The sequence below is a fragment of the Magnusiomyces paraingens genome (genome assembly GCF_902498895.1).
Source record: "Magnusiomyces paraingens strain CBS 517.90 genome assembly, contig: contig4, whole genome shotgun sequence".
Taxonomy (NCBI): domain Eukaryota; kingdom Fungi; phylum Ascomycota; class Dipodascomycetes; order Dipodascales; family Dipodascaceae; genus Magnusiomyces; species Magnusiomyces paraingens.
Genome location: NW_022474070.1, coordinates 552,262 through 572,807, shown reverse-complemented (window position 1 = coordinate 572,807; position 20,546 = coordinate 552,262). Strand labels below are relative to the sequence as shown.

General features: G+C 38.1%; 4 protein-coding genes across 4 annotated transcripts; 2 read left to right on the top strand and 2 right to left on the bottom strand.

The window, feature by feature from the left end:
• Positions 1–1,473: 1,473 nt before the first annotated feature.
• On the top strand, positions 1,474–4,062 carry SAPINGB_P004969 (uncharacterized protein; the record flags this gene model as incomplete). The annotated part of the gene is made up of 1 exon (XM_031999684.1): positions 1,474–4,062. The coding sequence occupies one exon, from the start codon at positions 1,474–1,476 to the stop codon at positions 4,060–4,062; it is 2,589 nt and encodes an 862-aa protein (XP_031855575.1).
• Positions 4,063–4,210: 148 nt separating this feature from the next.
• On the bottom strand, positions 4,211–8,311 carry SAPINGB_P004968 (uncharacterized protein; the record flags this gene model as incomplete). Its single annotated transcript, XM_031999683.1, has 1 exon — positions 4,211–8,311. One exon carries the CDS (start codon positions 8,309–8,311, stop codon positions 4,211–4,213), a length of 4,101 nt encoding a protein of 1,366 aa, XP_031855574.1.
• A 1,013-nt stretch (positions 8,312–9,324) lies between these two features.
• SAPINGB_P004967 (uncharacterized protein) lies at positions 9,325–13,828 on the bottom strand (the record flags this gene model as incomplete). Its single annotated transcript, XM_031999682.1, has 2 exons — positions 9,325–9,653; positions 9,757–13,828. 2 exons carry the CDS (start codon positions 13,826–13,828, stop codon positions 9,325–9,327), a joined length of 4,401 nt encoding a protein of 1,466 aa, XP_031855573.1.
• A 4,488-nt stretch (positions 13,829–18,316) lies between these two features.
• SAPINGB_P004966 (uncharacterized protein) lies at positions 18,317–19,366 on the top strand (the record flags this gene model as incomplete). The annotated part of the gene is made up of 1 exon (XM_031999681.1): positions 18,317–19,366. One exon carries the CDS (start codon positions 18,317–18,319, stop codon positions 19,364–19,366), a length of 1,050 nt encoding a protein of 349 aa, XP_031855572.1.
• Positions 19,367–20,546: the final 1,180 nt, after the last annotated feature.

Here is a 20,546-nt window from a genome sequence, read left to right as displayed (position 1 = left end):
GATCCGGAATCCCTTCAAACCAATCAACAATTGGTCGAGTTTCGACTTTTTGCAATTGCTGTTTTATTTTTCTTCGGAAGGCTTTTGGCTCCTTCTTCATCCCCAGAGTCACTGTAAGAAATACTGATTTGGTTTTTATTGTCTTTCCTCAATGAGCGTTTAGTGTCTTTTGAAGATGGCGTCTTAGTTTTTTCTTTATGGGTAGACCGTTGGTTTAATTTATTAATGATACCATTCACCTTTTCATTTTGGTTCAATGTATCTTCATGTCGTTGTATTATTGAACTTGACACTTCATCATTTACTTCCCTTGAATCAAAAAAAAATAAATCTTTTTTAGATTCCCGTTGCAAATCCAATTTCCGTCTTCGAATTAGTTCTCGCTCCCGTTCACGCTGTCGCTCCAAGCTTAGTCTTCTTTTTTTTTCTAGTGAGCCTTCTATAGATGAATGATGACCGTTGCTCTCAGAATCATTTTTAAGTGCCTTATAATGATCTCTTTCATTTTCTCTTCTGTATTTCTCGTCACGGCGATAATGGTGTGGTGGCGACCTACTGCGGCTTCTTTCTCGTTTCGGTTGGTTTCGATATAACTGTTTCCTTGACTTTTCTTGTTGAATCATTCTCTCTGTAGCTTGTTGACGCTCTCTATTTAGCAATGCTCTATTATGAGAATCAGACTCCTTTATAATTTTGCGTAAAAAGTTGGTGTTTGGCCGTAAAACTGTGCTGTTGTCGCGAGTCTCATTGTCATCGACATGCCCTCCAACAGTATGATTCTTGCTAAACTTACGCGTCAAGCTGCGAGCATCCCGCTCAAGAAGTTTGACCACGTAGTCAGTAGACAATAAGTCATCGTCATCTAAACCAGATCTTTCTTTTTTCTTGAGATTCATGATTTGTAGTGGTTTTTAATGGTTTTTGTTTAAGAAGAGAAAAGGGAATATGGAGATTTTGGGATAAAAAAAAAAGGTCGATCTCATTATTAATTAAGCAGAAGGGGTATTAAAAAAAAAAAGATCCTCAAAATCTTAAAAAACTTTTTTATGAAAGGTAAATAGCAATTGTATATATTAATTACGTAACAATTTACTAAACATCAGATCATTTTTTTTTTTTCGCCAGTTTTTTTTTTTTTTTCGTCCCTTCAAAACCTTCATTAAAGTCCCATCACCACCCAAACATACCAAAAAAAAAAAAACAAAAAATTTACAAAAGCATTAATAATGGCTTTGAACAGGCATTCATCCATATAGCATATCTTTTTGTTCAATAGAATCTCATAATCACATTCATTATAGAACCATTTTTGTATATAGAGATAAGCATAAACGTCAACTTTTTTTTTGTTATTTTGCTATTACCACCAAGCAAACCCCGTTTAATTCCTCTTGCAAAAAAAAAAAAAAACACAACTCCATAATATATTTAAAATTTTTTTTTCCCCATTAATTCAACTACTTCCCACTAGCTATGGAGAAAATTAATCGTTCATCATTAAAAGCATCCTACTTAAATCACAAGCTGTTGCAAAGAATATGTCTTGGAAAAAATTCACCGTTAAAATGTTCACGCTTAAATAGTACACAACTGCTATTGGTCAACCCAGCATCTCATGTAGACCTCAGTAACAACAACTACCCCAAGCATTTCCATACCATATCGTTTCGGCTTAGAGACATTGCCATCAATGAGGCCGATATAGAAACTCCATTTCTGAACAATAGCCATATTTGTGAAGAAACTGCAGCCTCAGCAGCAGCAACACCGGCAACTAAGGCCTACATCAAGCGCAAACAACCTCCCAAAAAACAACCCAAAAAACGAAACGAGTACCTCGACATTTTACAACAAGAATCCGAAACCAGTTTCCGAAACGAAGTCTTTAAAGATCTCAAGGTACCAATCTACACTTTAGAAATGGCACTAGCTAAAAACTTACCAGAACGCTTTATTTCAGAGAAAATATTAAAACAAGCAGAAGGCACCAAAACAGCAGCACCAGAAAAAATCGAAGCATGGATCACAGAAGCTAAAACATTGCTTGCACAGGGGAACTTCTCACAACTCCAAGATGCCCTTGAACAAGGGGTCGTTGGAAATTATCTAATGACTAACACCGAGCTTGTTCACTTTGTTCATGAGCTCTCACAACTTAAGAAATACGACCTGTGCGTTTATGTCTTCATGTCATATGCACCATCAGTACAGGCCTCGGAAACTGCGCCAGAGGAACCATACATTCCGTCTGCGACGGTCCTGGAGGCCGCCACAGCTGCCTACATTTCGAAACACTTTTTGGACTGCGTAATTATTCATCAAACTTTTGGTGACAAGGTCTTGTTCCCTGGTAAACTCATCAACTCAGTTCTGCGCAGTTTCTATCACATCTACGAGCCCTTTTCTGCACGCAAGTTTCTCAATAAAATCTGGAAATCGGCAACCGACGAAACAATAATCGCAGCAGTCCGAGGTATCACCCGCGTGTGCTACCGACCAGCACCAGAGATCATGGACCTGATATATACGTGGAAACAAGACCGACAAACAGTAGACGTGGAGTTATACGCTTGTGTTTTGGAGTCCTTGCTAGATCTGCAGGACTCGGCGCGGTTCAATGAGATTTCCAAGCTTGTGCAAGCGGACGGGTACATTGAACATCCACGAATTAAAGAGGTCCACTTCCAGAAACTGCTACATGAAAAAAACCTGCCACGGATTGAGGCATACATCTCAATGCTTCAAGAAGAAACAGCAGTACCATCATCGGCGGCCCTATCTATCCGACCTTTGAACCGTGCCGTCAGTTACTTTTCGCAGCTGGATGATAATGATGGCGTGTCGATGGTGGTTGGACTTTACGCAAGACTTGGGTTTGAACACTCAGCCGAAGTGCTAAATGCCCTTGTGACGCTCATCTACCGCAAGGGCGACCCTGCATATCTGGTAGACTATGTCGAAGACTGGGACCAGACTGGGGTTGTGGGGACCAATGTGACTGTTGTTTTGATTTGGAAATGTTTAATCCGTGCATACCAGTCACATTCCAAATACATCACAAGCCGGTTCTTGGAAATGAAACGTAAGTTCCCGAACCTGTTTCTGGGGGTCACTGAAAATGAAGCCTTACTGCTTAACAGACTGGTCAAAAAGGAATCAAGACACGAAAATACAGACTACGTGACCATGTCCATGTACGCAGGAAGCCCGACACATGTTCTGCGCCGGGTGCAAGTGCTTGGACGACAAGGCAAAGCCGAGGTTGCATTGGAAGCTGTTCGTGAGATGGTTTCTCACAATGTCCGTCCCACGCGGGCCATTTTTTACAACCTATTGCATAGCATTTGTCGGCAGCGACTAACTGCAGAATTTGACGAGGCACTCAAGATGATGCATGAGGCTGGGTACGCTGCCTGCACACAAATGGAAGTTGTGTTTCTGCGAACTCACCTCGAAAGTATGCGCAAATCACTCGAGGAAACTGCTGCAACAAGAGGTGCCACAGGACTATTAAAACGCTTGGCCAATAACCAGTTCTCTGTCCGTGCCGCTGCTCTCAACAAGCTCAAGAACTTTGTGGGACTACATGCAAACACACTTAACCTACGCTCTGCAACCTCACTTGGGTACGAGTACTTGTTATGGCAAGACTACGATGCGGCCGTTGGTATGTTTGGTTTTATGCGCAGCCAGTCTGGCGAAGATAGCGAGGCATGGACTTCGTCGAATACAAACTCGTTTGCATTGGCCGGGTTAGTCCGTGCGTACGCCGCCCAGGGCCGGTACACAGACGTTTACGAGCTGGTTCGGTCCGTGTGCTGTACTGAAACAGATTCACGCATTGATGTACTTTCTTTCTTGCGTATTGAGGTGGCGCGTGCCGTGCAACTTGCGCGTAAGCGTAATCATCTCAATGCATTTGCATCGCAGCTGCTTGAGTGCCGTAAGATGCTGACGCGCGCCATGTTGCTCAACAACCGGAACCGCGTGCAGGCTGATTTGCAGGTTGTCGAGTCACTTTTCGCAGTATGGGAAAAGCGGTTGGTGGAAAAAACAAAGTAAATGTAAACCGGTTAACTAATCTAAAATACTCTTTGACTTCTATTTAAAAAAAAAAATGCCTAAAAAAAAAAAGAAAAAAATATAATAAAAAAAGAAAGAAAAGAAAAGAGAAAAAAAAAAAAAGGTATGCAAAGATTTATATCATAAGTTAAGCTTGGATCCAAGGGTGGTTCCAAATATCTTCGACCGAGGGCCGTTTGCGGACAGGTCTTGTCAGAATCATACGGATGAGATCGATACAAGGTTCCGACATGACAAAGGGCACACGCAAGTCATGGTCCATAATCTCATCGACATTGTAAAACGGGTTTTCCTTGTAGATAATAGTGTAGAGTAAAATGCCAAGCGCCCAGACATCTTGAGGCTTGCCCTCATAAGGTTTACCGGCAAGTACCTCTGGCGCGGCATAGTCAAGAGTACCCACAAAGACGTCAAAGGGGCCTTGGCGCACAAACGCGCTACTTCCGAAATCAATCAACTTGACGAGCCCTGAGCCGTCCACAATCACGTTTTCGTCCTTAATGTCGCGGTGCACAATATCGTGCGAGTGCAAGTGCCGCACTGCAGAAACAACCTGCTTAAACAAATTGCGGCACTGCGATTCGGGCATATCGGGTTGGTTCTCAATCAAGTCAAACAGATCTGTGCCAGGATTTCCGTGCGGCTCCATTTCGATATGGAAATACTCTTCGTCCTCAAAGAAATCCAGTAATTGCACAATGTTATCGTGCGGCCATTTGGTGAGTACAGCCATGACCTTGATTTCCGATGGAATTGTTCCTAGCTTGCGGTCGCGGGTCCAGGTGTCAACCAAAATACGCTCCTTAATGACACTTTTGAGAATGACTCGAAGAGGAGGTTCACAGGCGTACTCGGCTAAAATAACCTTTCCGTAGGCACCTTCTCCCATCCGCTTGAGAATCTTAAAGTCTGCCAGCGTTTTTTCACGTCTCCGTGCACCCAACTCGGGGATATGGATCGAGTATGCGGATGATGCTGAGTTGGGAGTATCACTGCTTGACTGAGAAATGATTTGAGCACGCGGCGTACTAGTAGTGACAGTGGTAGCTGCGGTGGTAGTTGTTTCTGTAGTTGCAGTGGTAGTCACTGTAGAGTCGTTTGAAGATTGAGAAACTGGCTTAGACTCTGGTGTTACAGGCTTTTCGTCCTGGTGTGACTGAGATGGTGTCAAAGGTTGGCCATTGGCAAGTTTAGCAAGAGATTCATTAGAAGCTGCTGGTTCTGAGAGAGAACTAAAGCTAGAGCTACCACTACTTTGGTCGCTTTGTGTGGAGCTATTGCTATGGCGGCCATTGATAGATCGTGAAGAAGAAGACTTTTTAATAGAAGCCGCAGCCTTATTCTTCATTGAGAAAAGCGTAAACTGGGATGGAATCTGGTTTGATTCTTGCTGACCAGTAATGTTGCGTGAGTACGTCACCCAAAGAGCGGCATTGCCGTCACCAATGATGCGCATCTGCACGTCAACCGTAAGAGAGATACCATCGCGATGAAGCGCTTCAATACCTTTCGAGTCCATAAAGGCCGAAATGGTGTCCAGCTGTTTTTTAGGCATGAAACCTCCTCCATCGCTCAAGGCAAACCTCTGGTGCAAATTGGAGCTAGAGGCCAGAGCGGGAGCAATATGGCCATTGGGTAAATGCGAGGGGAGCTCAGCCAGCTCATCTCCAGATTCCTGGTCAGAGGACTCTTCAGTAGAAACAGGAGAGGCTCTAGCTGTAACAGTTTCACTTCCAAGAGGCGAGTCAACTTCAGAACCAGACTGGGATTTGGGCTGCTGCTCCATTTGAATCTCGACAGCAGCCTTTCTAAACAAATGCTCAGGTACTACCAAGCCCTGGTGCATACGACCACGCAGGTTGAGGTCACAGGTGCGCTCAATACGCTCTACATAGGCGGTAAAGTTAGGGATAAGCTCATCAATGGACCATCCGACGCAGTGTTTTGTGTCGGTTTCCGGGTAGCCAAAGAGCTGTTCGACAACGGAAGCATTGTATCCGGCAATGGTCATGTGCTCTGGGTCAAGCAAGATGATACCGGCCATATGAGGGATGGAGACAAGTTGGAGCGAGAGAATGTTACCATCATCTTGGTCGGGCTTATCATCATCAGCAATTTGCAACATTGTAGGGACAATGGTGTTACCCGAGACGGTAACGTGATTTTCCACGTGTCTCTTATTGTTACGCAGGTTGTTTGCCATGACGCGAAGATCCTCGGGGATACCAGAAAAGGTGTCACGGATGTTTAAGTTTTCATCATTGTCAGAGGGGAAAAGAACATGTTTCTGAGGCCCCGAGACAGATAAGGATCCATTTGTTAGGTTGACTGTAAGATTAGCACGGTCGTGAGCGATTTCCTCAATGACCCAGGCAATGATTCCAGAATTGTGTTTTTTGGCAAAAAAGCTTGCGAGGCCAGACTGGCCAGTGCATTTTACAATAGGGACAAGTTCACCGCAGAAAAAGGTTGTGTTGGGAGGGCAGTTGCGGGCACGTTCAATGACACCTTCGCGAAAGTTTGTACCTACGATATCTGAAATGGTTTGTCTTCGGATTTCGAGCTTGGACATGCCAAAGACCAGACAACTAATGTCATTTGATGCAAGGATGCGGTAGGGTTCTTCGGAGGAGGTGGTGAAGACGGCTTGGTTTGAAGAGAAGCGGGAGGAGATGGGGTGAAGGATAGAGGACGCAGAAGAGAACATTGAAGGGTTTCTCAAACCTGCCGACTTGAGATCTACTGTGGATGCCGAGGTTGATATTGTTGGCATGGAAGAGACTGTGCCGGTACGCTGGATGAGGTTAGTCCAGTATGGGTCATAGTAAGGGGTAGCGAGGGCATCGAGGAGCTGTGCTTGGAGGTGAAAGGTGGCAATGTTTGTTTTAGTTCTTTTACGAAACTTGAGGGGCTCCAAGAGGCTACTTTGCTTCTTTTTGCTAGGTGATGGTGATAAATGTTTAGGGGTATGATTTGGTAGCTGGGGTAGAGCTGGGGCGGTGGTATCAGCCACGATAGATTCATCATTTGTGATTGGCTTGAATGGAGTTGGTTGTTGTTGTTGTTGTTGTTGTTGTTGTTGTTGGCTGTTATTGTTATTGTTATTGTTGTTGCTATTGTTTTTAGTAGCCGCGAGAACTGAATAAAGTTTAGAGTTTGAAGATGAGTTCTCGATAGAGGGTGAGGGACCAGAAGCAGGGAATACGTGGGCGTTTTCCAAGAGGGTCAGGATGGACTTGAGGTTGTTGTCAAAGAGAGTGTTTGAGGGTTCTCCTAAAAAGGCATGAGCTGAGGATGTTGCGTTAGCTGTGGTGGCGCCTCGAGCCATGGGAGCTGCTGTAGAAGGGGTATTTAAAGAACCCGCGGAAGAAGCAGAAGAAGCAGAGGCTAGGAGATTAGCACTTGATGCAAGACCAGCGGCACCCATGGCTGGATAGTTTGCCAGCATGGAGAGAGCGGCAGAAGAGGCAGAGGAGCGTAACTGGGTACGGGAGGGGATTGGAGACTTGAAAAAGTCCTCGAGGGCTGTAGTTGAGGATGTTGAGGGGAAGTTGCTCATACTTGTGAGGGCCGGGTTATCACGGAGAAACTCGAGGGAACGTTTTAAAATGTCTAATCGAGAAGAGATTGCATTTTGGGAAATAAAGGCAAAGGAGAAGGAATGGAGGGACTGAGAGGTAAACCGTTGGACCAGCTCTGAACTCATGGGTGTTGGTTGATGTTGTTGTAACAAGGCCGAGAGCTGTGTATAAGAGCCAAACCCTGCGAGATGAGGGTGTTGTTGTAGTTGTTGTTGTTGTTGTTGTTGGAGGTGTGGATTATGAGCAGAAGGAACACGTTGCTGTTGCATATAAGTTGCAGTTGGAGAAGTTGACACAGTTTTTAACTCCGATGATCTTCTGCGGGAGACAAGTGAGATCGGTGGAGGTTTATGTGAATATGGAGGAGAAGATGAAGAAGAAGATGCAGATATGATAGGAGATGGATTTGAATTTAATGCATGGTTTATTGTTGAAGGTTTGTTATTTGTAGGTGATGATAGATTATTATGATGATTATTATCATTATGATTATTAAGAATCAAAGAGTCTGACCCAGGAGAACCAACTTCTGGTTCTTCTTCTTCGTCTGAGGAAGTGTCGATATGAAATGAAGGACGTCGACGTTCAGACATGAGATGAGGGGATGGACTTGGTGGTGAAGTTTTCGAGTCTGTCGTCGTCGTCATTGAGTAGGGTGGATGATTTGCATTTTGCATTCTTGGATGAGGGAGGAGGGTTCTTTTTTTTTTTTTTTTTTTTTTAAAAAAAAATTGATATTAACGAGAGGGGAGAAATTTAGATAAAATGAATGATTAGAGAGAGAGAGTGTGTGGATTTAAAAGAAAGGATTATATGAAAATATATAAAAAAATATTTGAAAATAAATAAATAAATAAATAAATAAATAGATGATGATGATGATGGCTTTAATGGAAAAAAAAAATTTAAAAAGATCGGATGGAAGGGAGAAATTAAAAAAATTAAAAAAAAAATTAAAAAAAAAAAAAAAAATTTTATGTGTGTGTGTTGAATGAATGAATTTGTTGGGAGTCAGTAAAGTAACAAGTAATAAATAAATAAATAAATAAATAATTAATTTTTATTTTATTTTAATTTAATTTATTTTAATTTATTTTAAAGTAATAAAAAAAAAAAAACTTTAAAGTTGCTTGAGTGGCTAATAAAATTAATGTTATTTTTTAAATGTAATTTTCTTGTTAAAATAAACTAATTTAATTTAATTTAATTTTATAAAATTTAAAATTTAAAATTTAAAATTAAAAAAAAAAAAAAAATTAAACTGCACATTACGTAATTAACACGTGTAAATATTTAATTTTTTTCTGCCGTACACATGCAATGCAAGCCGCAAAAGCTTTAGCCGTTCAACTTACCCAAAATAGTAACTTTCTACACAATCCTTCGAGACCTTCCATGCAGCACTCAAAGGTGATTCAAAATCATTCAAAATCATTCAAAATCATTCAAAATCATTCAAAATCATTCAAAATCATTCAAAATCACCAATATTGTTTTTTCTCATATAGATTTAAATATTTTTTTAATTAATTAAAAAAAATTTAAAAAAAAAGCAAACTATCTCTCTCTCTCTCTCTCTCTCTCTCTCTCTCTCTCTCTCTCTCTCTCTCTCTCTCTCTCTCTCTCTCTCTCTCTCTCTCTCTCTCTCTATTTCTTTCTTTTAAACCGTAGAAGTCACTCCTACCAAATACTCTCCAAGTCCTTCAGCACGCTTCTTACGACGCTGCTCAAGTACCCACTCATGAAACTTCATCAACCGGATCCGAGATTCATCAAACCAAATGTTTTGCTGCTTTTGATGCAAATTCAAGTCACTACTTGTCATACTTATTCCAGCACTTAACCTTGCATCTGGAGTCTTTGGAATTACATCATTTTCATCATCTTTATCATCTTCATTTTCATCTTCAGTCTTGGTCTTGGTCTTGGTTACTTCTTGCTCTTGAACAACTCGAGTATTGCCCCAACTAAAATCATCAAACCTCCAAACTAAAAAAAAAAAAAAAAAAAAAAAACTTAAAGTCAGTCTTTTTTTTTGTAAAAAAAATCATCATCATCATCATCATCATCATCATCATCAATCTAAACTTACACGCATTTAAAGGCAAAATAAAATTCCATATCGGTAATGAAATCAAATAAATCAACATCCACAACACATATGTCCACTGATGTGCAGTCACCACAATCAACAATCCAGGAATCCCTACAATTAATGCAAGTAAAATTAACGGAATTACAGGCACAGGTCGCTCTACAACTGCTCGACACATTACAAACACAGAAAAAAGTAATGAAGCAGGCAAAGTCAAAGTCCCAATAAACTCAATCAATACCACAAATTGCATTGAAATGCAAAACACTCCACATAAATCCCGTACAATAATTAACTCCATCAAATTGTGCACCGTCGAATTGATCCACCGTCGCCGCTGATCAAGCAACACTTTAAACTCACTTGGTGCAACCGTCTCACACTTTGCCTGTGGCACAAACATTTGCTTGCGATTCGGGAATGTCTTAAGCATCAATGTTGACAAATATCGATCCTCACCTAGTAACAATAAATTCTTCTCATGTAGCGTTTCCACACTATTAATTGCATACCTCTCAACCACATCTGGATTTGCCAAAATCGGGACCCAGTACCCCCGTGGACCTTTGGGAGCCTTGATCCTGTACATGGAAAAACACCCAGGTAAACATGTCACACCGCCAAACACAGATTCAAACGACTTGGTCAAATGGTGCGAAATAAAATACTCAAACACCTGAATCATTGTTACCCATGACTCAGTCTTATTGGCAATTTGCGTTTCTCCACAAAGCCCCATAATCATTGGGTCTTGTACAAAACATCCCACCATGTATTCCACTGAGTCACGACAAATCCTCGTGTCTGCATCCACCATCAAAACTGTTTCGTAGTCCATTACATCTCGCCGTGTTAGTTGCCAAATGTTATAATACAGCGCATGCTCCAAGTCCGTCATCCTCTCGTTAAACATCACTTTTTGTAAAAAAGACATGAGCATCACCTGTGAGTCCCGCTTCCCACGGTTCCCAGGTTTTACTCCATGCGTCTCCCTCTCCCACGCATCTCCACATTTAACAATGCAAACAATTGGGATTGGAACCTGATGCTCCACCGGTACTGTTGTGTCATCATAATCGTAATGTCCAGCATAAACTTTAGCCATATTAAACCGCTTGGCTCCTTGGGCCACCGCAATATACGGCATTACGCCCACGTGTCGTGGAGGAATTAAAAAATCTTTAATCATGGAAACTGCAATCTCTGGAGTTGATCGCCCATTGCCTGACCCAATAATCAGTCCGTCACAAATCACAATCACAAGCTTATGAGTGTACGGGTAACTGCACGTAGCAATCGAGTCCAAAGTAGCTCTCAATCCTTCTTCATCTTCAGAATAGGCAGTTACCAGGCAAATCGTATTAATCATTTGGCTGGGCGACAGCAGACCCAAAGAAGAATAAGAATCTTCCGTATTAATTTCTTCTTCTTTTTCTTCTTCTTCTTCTCCATCTTCATCTTCATCCATTTGCTCTTCTTCAAAAGTGTCCAAAACAATGCGAGAATTGTTGCGAGAATCGGTAAACTTGTGTACTACTCGATCCAAAGATTCTGCAGCACTCAATACTCCGCTTTTAATGCTGCGCAGTCCTGATGCTGCATTAGTTAGTGGCACGCTTGCAAAATTGGCGCCCAGTCGTGCCGACATAAACCACTCAAAGTACAATGCGAAAACAAACTTGACAACCACAATCGACACAATAAACGTCAACGAGATAATCAAAACCAAGTTCGATGCAATGCACCCAAGAGTATCAGTGTCAACAACCCCAATCTTAGCAAGCTCAACTAAGCATCGACCAGCTGCACGCGATGAAGCACTCCTAGAAAGCATCACTGAAATGTCCTTCCCGCGTAGCTTCACACTGTCTTCAAGCAATCGCAAAATGTTAGCATCCATTGTGAATGCACGCAGCATCTGAAGTCGCGTCAAATCAATCACGTCTCCAAGGTACACCACTAGGTCATTGTTAATATTCCTCAAATCACTCCACTCATAGTACACGTCCAGCTTATACTCCAGCGTGTACAGGTAATCGCGAGCACCAGGTGCTAGATGGCAAAATGCAGCATTGGCAGATACGCCATCAGGCCCATGCCCCCAACTTGTTCCACGCCCTCCTCCACGCTGGTGGGTAAGCCGGTGCTGCAGTGGATTACCGCGTGGTGAACCATTGAGGTTGAGCAGCACACATGGGTAGTAGTACGAAAACATCATATCTTGGGTCATGGGTACTGGGTGGTTTTTGAGTTCGGACCAAATCACACCTCGGCAGTGGCCATTCACGTTTTGAAATAATAGTGAAGCGTCGGCGCCGGCCGCGTACTCCCAAATATCCAGAGCCTTTGGCCGGTCATTAGGGTCCGGGTACTGTTGAACAATTTTTTCTTCAATCTTTGTAATGTTAAACAGAGCCCCATGGACCACCACCGAATCATTTGGCACCTGTTTGTAGTGGACTCTAGGGACAGGTTGTCCACAAACTGCCGAGTTGAAAGCAAATGTGAAGAACCCTACAAAAGTGGTGAGCAGTATGATGACTGATACAAGCCCGATTTTCTCACGCCAAGCTTGCTGCCGCGGCTTGGACCGCATCCCGCACCACCGCAGCGAAATCGCAGGCACAAAAAGGGTAATGATGTTGCAATAAATTTGCCAAACTGATGGGCCTCGAAGGTCCTTTGAGTGACGCGGCGAGGGGGCTCCTGGGGTCGGCGGCCGAGAGCGGTTGTAAAGATGGCGCTGGGGGAACATTTGGTGTAGTGCAGGAGCATATTTTGAAGCAGATAGTGTAGTTGAACTTTTGAGTGAGAGTTTTGAATTGTTGAAAAGTTTGAAAAAGGGTCCATCAGTTATGCCTTTAGGTGATTTTACAAGTTTTAAAGGTTTTGAATCTTCTTTTAATTCTTCTTTATTCGTTTTTTTTTCTTTTTCTTCTTTTCCTTTTTTTCCCTCATCTTCAGTATCTTTCATTTGCTCTTCATCCTCTAGTCTAGGACTAGTTCTTGGTGTTTTGTAAATGGAATTTGGATAAACAGATTCCGGTGATGATTCCTTTTCATTCCCTTTCTTTTTTTCCTTTTCTACTTCTAATTTTTCTTCCTCTTCTTCTTCATCTTCTTCTGTTCCCTCTGAAATCACTGGACCCTGTTCCATTATTCTAAAATCAGCAGACGTTACATACTCTGCCAACGGATCAATCCCTGTCAATGAAGGTTGCACTGCCAGTGAATCAGACTCTAATGTGTGCTGTGTATAATAATAATGAGCATCACCAGGACCCAACTGTGCTCGCTCTCTCCGCACAAGTTTCCGGGGCGATCTTCTTCCAGAAACAACAGATGCAGGCCGCGATGATGACCGAGACCGTGGCCGTGAATGCAAGTGAGATACGGAGTTTTGCTGTTGCTGTTGCTGCTGCAGCTGTTGATTATGGTTATGGTTATAGTTATGGAGATACTGCCGCTGCAAATGTGAATTTTCCTCAGATTCGTCAGAGCCATCTGGATTCTCAGGAAGTGTACTGACTCGTGACCGACGAAGTGGAGACGGATGCCTACGATAATGGTTAAAAAATACATGAGGATACTTGTCATCGTAGGCTATGGGTGAAGGTATATCGATTGTTTGTGGTGGAGGAAGTGGGCTAAGAGAAGATCCTGAGGGAGTCTGAGAGAGAGTTGGGCTTAGTTTTTGAGGGATATTTTTCTTCCTTTTTTTAGATAATTGAGCATTGTTGTTGTTATTGTTGGTAGTTTCTTCTTTTGAAATAAATGAAGCTTCAAAGTGATGGGGGGAAGTTAGATCAGATAAAAAAGCCTTGGGAGGATATTTGATTGTCCCATAATTATCAGTTTCTACTGGATGTTTATGTATTGCATAAGGGTTAACTTGTGCAAGATCAAGGTAAGATGAAGATTTGTTTTTTTCAATAGAGGATAAGGAAGATGATGGAGATTGTTGGCTGTGAGATTGGTAAGTTCTTTTAGGAAGGGTTTTCCGAAGTTGCGGTTGGGTTGAAAGGGATTTTGAACGAGGTCTAGTAAATTTATGATTTTGTTGTGACATTTGGGTTTAGTGGGTTGGTTGGAAGAGAAGATTGAAACGAATATCATTGTTAAATGTATTTATTTTTAAGATTGAATAGGGGTGTGTGTATGTGAAGGTTTGTGAATAGAGATATCACAAAGGAAACGTTGTTATTGTTTAATTTGATTATTTTTAAGATCCAAGAGAAAAAAAATTCAAAAAATTTTGATTTTTTTTTTTTTTAGGACCAGATTATGTGATTATCAATAATTTGAATTGAAATGGGGTACGTTGTCTGATGTATTCAAAAAAAAAAAAAAAAAAAATAGAAGAAGAAGAAGAAGGAAAAGGACAATAAGGAAAAGAAGGTTTCTGCCAGGGAATGCATCTTATCAGCACGTGATTAAAACCGTTGGATAAGATGTCAGCATTTACTATTATCTGACTAAGCATTAAAGTAAAAATAAAAATAAAAATAAAAATAAAAAATAAAGAAATAATCCGTGGCTTTTTTTTTTTTTTTTTTTTTTTGGCTAATTTTGTGGAATTTCAAAACTCATTTTTTTATTTATTTTTTATTTTTTTTTTTTTATCATTTCAATATACCAAAGAATCAAGAATTATGTCCGGTAATATTACCATCATTCAATGTTTTAAAAAAGAAAAAAATATATATTTCATTTTTTTTTTCTTTTAGTAAAAAACTATTATTATCAATATTAAAAAAAAAAAAAAAAAAAAAAAAAAAAAGGGGACAAAATATATTCCTTTTTTTATTATCATTATTATTTATTCTATTCAATAAAGTCACAGTTCCGTCTCGGATCCGGTATCGCACTGAAAACATTTTTTTTTCTTTCAATTTACTTCATATAATAATAATAATAATAATAATAATAATAATAGTAATAGTAATAAATAATAATTCATCAAATCACAAACTATTCTTCTTCTATTCTTCTTCTATTTTTTTTTATTTTTTTTAATATGTTTCCATCTTGTTAAACCAATTCTTGTCCCCTCTTTATTTATTGGTCCTCTCTCTCTTTCAATAACAGAAACCCGAGTGGATCCGACCCCTCTTGTTGCAAGAGCTGGGGATTGGTGACGCCGTACGGTCGCTTAAAATTTGTCATCATGCCAAGCTTTGTCATCATCATCATCTTTGCTACATACACATTAAAAAAAAAAAAAAAAGGGATTTTCTTTCTTTCTTTCTTTCTTTCTTTCTTTCTTGCATTTATTTATTCCCCCTCCCTCCTTCTTTACTTTTTATTACTAGTTAGATAGTGTGTGTGTTGTGTAACGGAGGCAGAAAGGCAGAAAGGCTGGCAGGCAGCAACAGCAGCAGCAAACAACTTTATTAGGTAAAAAGTGGTTGATTACACATTTCTACAAAATTAATAATCTTTGGTGGTGGTGGGGGTTGCACAACTAATAAGATTGTTGGGCTTTTTTTTTTTTTTTTTTTTTTTTTTTAAATAAAGAGGGGCCAAGTGTGAATGTTTGTATATATATGATTGATACACCAAAAAAAAAAAAAATGAAATACAATTTCTCTCTCTCTCTCTCCCCCCCCCCCCCACCTCGTTCTTTTTACGGGTGAACGGGAAGTTTCCTAAAGATTTATATAGATAGATGATTAAAAAAAATGAAAAATAGAAAAATAGAAATAAATAAAAGCAATTGACAAAGTATTTTTGTTTATATATGGGGAAACTTGGATTATCATGATTATAGAAAATAATTATGTCCATAGACTAAAATTGTTTATAACTTTGTTTGCGAGTACAACGAGAAATCTTGTTTTGTTTGTTTGTTTGGCTTAAAGTTTCATATTTACTATTCTATTAATCATGTCGCATTATTCTTATATATATAAATATATATACGTTGTTAATTTACAGATTGATTGCTTGAAACGTATTTGGTCGTAAAGTAAAGTATTTTTTTTTTTAAAGAAATGTACACATCACATTTTTGAGATTTTCCATTACTTTGATTCGACTGAAAAAAAAAAAAATTAAAAAATAAAATCAAATCATTTTGAAATTTTTATATTTATTTTTTTTTAAAAAAAGAAAAGTTTTTCCGGAAAAAATATGAAAAGTGCGGAGAAATAGAAAAAAAAAAAAAAAAAAAAAAAAAAAAAACGAATTTGGAATTTGAAATAGTTGATTATGAAAAAAAGATAAAGACGTTTATGGAAAAAAAATAAAAATTTTGCAAAGTGTGTCGTCACAAGAGCAAACATTACTTAAACATTTCATGTCAAATACATTTTATGTAAACGATTCGTTTTTTTTTTTTTTTAAAAAAAAAAGTAAAGTAAAGTAAAGTAAAGTAAAGTAAAACTTCCCAATTCCCTGGAAAAGTCTCATTTTTAAACATTTTTTATTTTGTTCCCTTCTTTCTCTCTTTCTCTATTTTTTTTTTTAGTCTATTTATTAACGTAGATATTTTATTTTTTTTTTTTTTTGATGGGTTAAACCTATTTATCATTGCCAACAACCATCAATAACCGAAATAAAGAAAGAAACTTGTTAAAAGAGAGGGGTAGGGAAGTAAAAGTTATAATCAGGTAGGTAAGTTACTTAAATTACATGATGATGGTGAACAAAAATCCATAAAAAGTTTTTTTTTCACAACAATTGAAGATAAAAAAAAAAATATTGAAACTTGAGGGTTCTGGAAAAACTTTGAAAGAAAGTTGGATTTTAGATTTTAGATTTTAGATAAAGTGCGATTGCCAAGGAAATGACGGATGTCAAGGATTATTTTGGTAGAAATAAATTTTCTTGTAATGACGGAGGGGGAAAAAAAAAAATTAAATTATATCAAAATAATCCGTATAAATTGATTTATTTTTTTTCTTAATCAATGTTTTATATAATATATATATATATCTAGTAGTAAAATGATATATTGAAGTCAATTTTTAAGTAACCATCGGCCAACAATAAAAGAAGGCCGTGGCTGGAGGACGACGATGATGTTGGAGATAAAAAAAAAAAAATTGCCGGAGAAGGTGGAGAAATTCCAGGAATTGCTTATGTAACAGACAAGACATAAAAGTTAAGTAAAATAAAATAATTAAATTAATTAAATTAATTAAATTAATTAAATTAAAATAAAATAAAAATAAAATAAAAATAAAATAAAATATGTATCATACAGTAGTAGCAATTAATTATTGGATTGGAGGATTTCAAGTGAAGAAGAAAATAAATAAATAAAAATTTGGCAATGCAGGTGATCTCAAAAGTCCAAATAGAAAGAAAAAAAATAAAATAAAATAAAGAGAGAAAGTAAATTAATAAAGCTTATCAGCAAATCAAAACCCAGAATTGGGACATTTAAAAGTATTAAAAAAAAATAATGTGTGTGAGTGTGTGTATATATTCTGTATAGCGTGCATAAAAAAGAACAAAAAGTAAAAGTCAATTGATTGATTTACTGATTTACTGATTGATTTACTGATTGATTTAAAAGGTTCTATTGCCCACAGAAATTCCTTGGGGGTTTTGATAGACGCAAAGAAGAAGAATTGTAATAAATACGAATTAAATATAAAATAAAATAAATAAATAAAAAAAGGGTATTATAATAAATATGAGAATTTTGTGGTCTTATATTATTATTATTATTATAATTATAATTATAATTATAAAACAGATTAAGTCTAAAGCATAAGAACACAAGTAAGTCTGTGTATGTGTGTGCAAGATTCCAATCAATTCAATGGCTAGAATATAAACAGTAGTAGTAGTAGTAGTAGTAGTAGTAGTATTAGTAACGACAAGACAATCAATGATTTCCATAAAAAAAATCATTCAATTATTTAAATCATTATAATTAAAGAAACAATTGAAAATCTATAATATAAGCATGTGTGATTTAATGGGCGTAACCAAAATAAAATAATGGAAATTAATTGAAATCAATTGAAAAGAATCTTGATATTAATTATAGCTATAGTCTTAACTATCATGGTATTTGGAAATAAAAAAAAATTTCTATCTATTAGATAAAAAAAAATTAAAAAAAAAAAAAGGGATATCAAAAAATATATACAGTGGTCATTATAATAATAATAATAATTAATAAATTAAAATATCGTCTGTGCCTTTTTCTTTTTCTTCTTCTTCGTCTTGTCGTTCAAACTTTTCGGTCCACTCAATCGTAATTTTGTCTACCATCACCTTTATTTTTTTATTTTTATTTTTATTTTTATTTTTATTTTTTTCTTTTTTTTTTAATTTCTCTGCCATTACTGCTACTGCTGCTATCTCCCACCCACCAAGCCTCTCCGGGACCTTCTATCAGCCCGCTCTTCCCCTCTCTTTCGTTGTCTCGTTTTTTCACAAAAAAAAAAAAAAAAAAAGTATAAATAACTGGTCAATTCCCTCTATCCATTTCTCTTTTTTTTTTTTTTTTTTCTTTTCTTTTCTCCATCCTTTTCTTTATCTTTATCTTTTTTTATATATTCCCCCCCCCCTTCCCTTATCAAAAAAAAAAACACATACAATGGTTGAAATTCCCAAGACCCAAAAGGCTGTTGTCTTTGAGACTAACGGTGGCCCCCTCATCTACAAAGACATTCCTGTTCCTACCCCTGCTTCTGATGAAATTCTCGTCAATGTCAAATACTCTGGTGTCTGCCACACCGATCTTCACGCATGGAAGGGTGACTGGCCCCTTCCCACTAAGCTTCCTCTGGTCGGTGGCCACGAGGGTGCCGGTGTCGTTGTAGGCAAGGGTGAGAACGTCACCAACTTTGAGATTGGCGATTACGCTGGTATCAAGTGGCTCAATGGTTCATGCTTGGGCTGTGAGTTCTGCTTGAAGTCTGCTGAATCTAACTGCCCTGATGCTATTCTTTCCGGTTACACTCACGATGGTTCTTTCCAACAATATGCCACCGCTAAGGCTGTCCACGCCGCTAAGATCCCTCAGGGTACTGATCTCGCCCAGATTGCACCCATTCTCTGCGCCGGTATTACTGTTTACAAGGCTCTGAAGACCTCTGAGGCACAGCCAGGCAACTGGGTTGCCATCACTGGTGCCGGTGGCGGTCTCGGTACTCTTGCTATTCAATACGCCAAGGCCATGGGTTTCCGGGTCATTGGTATTGATACTGGTGATGCCAAGGCCGAGGCTTGCAAGGAGCTCGGCGCCGAAGCCTTTATCGACTTTGCCACCTCCAAGGACCTGGTCAAGGATGTGGTTGCTGCCACTCACGGCGGCCCCCACGCCGTGATCCACGTCGCTGTTTCCGAGAAGGCCATTGGTGTTTCCACCGAATACGTCCGTGCCACTGGTGTCATTGTCCTTGTTGGTCTGCCCGCTGGTGCTTACGCCAAGTCTGAGGTCTTTTCTCACGTTGTCAAGTCTATTTCCATTAAGGGTTCTTATGTGGGTAACAGAGCTGATACTGCTGAGGCTCTTGACTTCTTTGACCGTGGCCTCATTACCTGCCCCATTAAGATTGTAGGACTTTCCGAGCTTCCTGAGGTCTACGAGCTTATGGAGAAGGGCCAGATTGTTGGTCGCTATGTCCTTGACAACTCTAAATAGATTTAAGGGGTGTTTTTTGTTTTTTTATATATATGTTACGAATTTAAATGATTATTTTTTTTTTTTTTTGGGAATTTCTTGTTTTTAAAAGTGTACTGTTTCTATTAAATCATGCCTTATTTTTTTTTTTTGTTCTTTGTTTCCCCAAAGAGAGCGGGTATTTTATTTTTATAGCATCAATGTCGACACTAAAAAAAATAATAATAATAATAATAAAATAAAATAAAAATAATTATATTTATTTTTATAATTAATTAAAAAAAAAAAGCTCATATATATATAAGAAAAAAAAAACACTATGATTATTAGAGATTGCCGAAGAAAGCCGGAATCTCCGAAACGGAAGGTTATTCCCACTGCATGGTGTCAATACAGTCAAACAGACAGACAGATAATTATAGGTATATAATAATAATGCCCGAGGAGATAATCAATTGATAAACAGGTGGTTCGATTTTTGTTGTTGTTGTTAGAAAGATGGTTATATAACAAGTTATAATTATCATGGGTGTGTGTGTATATATATATATATATATATATATATATATATGTGGGGAGGGATGGAAAGAGAATCCCACGATAGTTTGAACCATTCAATATTTTTATTTTATTTTATTTTATTTTATTTTTAATTTGATTTATTTTTTTTTATGTGCCATTGAGGTATTTACAAGTGTTTCACAAGAGAAAATTCTCCTAATATTTGCCTTCTGCTAATGCGACATCAACGACTGTATTCAGATTGCAAAGACCATCCCAAAAATTAAATTAAAAATTAAAAATTAAAAATTAAAAATTAAATAAAAATAAAAATAAAAATAAATGCTATGGGCTTATCCGGAGACACCTGCCCGGGCCTTGGATATTTTTTTTTTTCTTTCTTGCACTGCCAAAGTGGCCGGATAACAATGGGCAGATTATTTTTATTATTATTTATTTATTATTATTTATTTATTGTTTTTTTTTTGTAGTATATATCTTCAATTAATAAAAGAAATAAAAAAAAAAATAAAATTCTGGTGAGAGAGTGAGTGTCTTGAATACACTTGATATACTTGATATACTTTGTCATTGGTATTAGAAAAGTATTTTATTTTATTTTATTCAATCAATTGAGTAATTGTATCAAAAAAAAAATAAAAAAAGCCACGGACAAAAATAAAAAAATAAAAAAAATTCC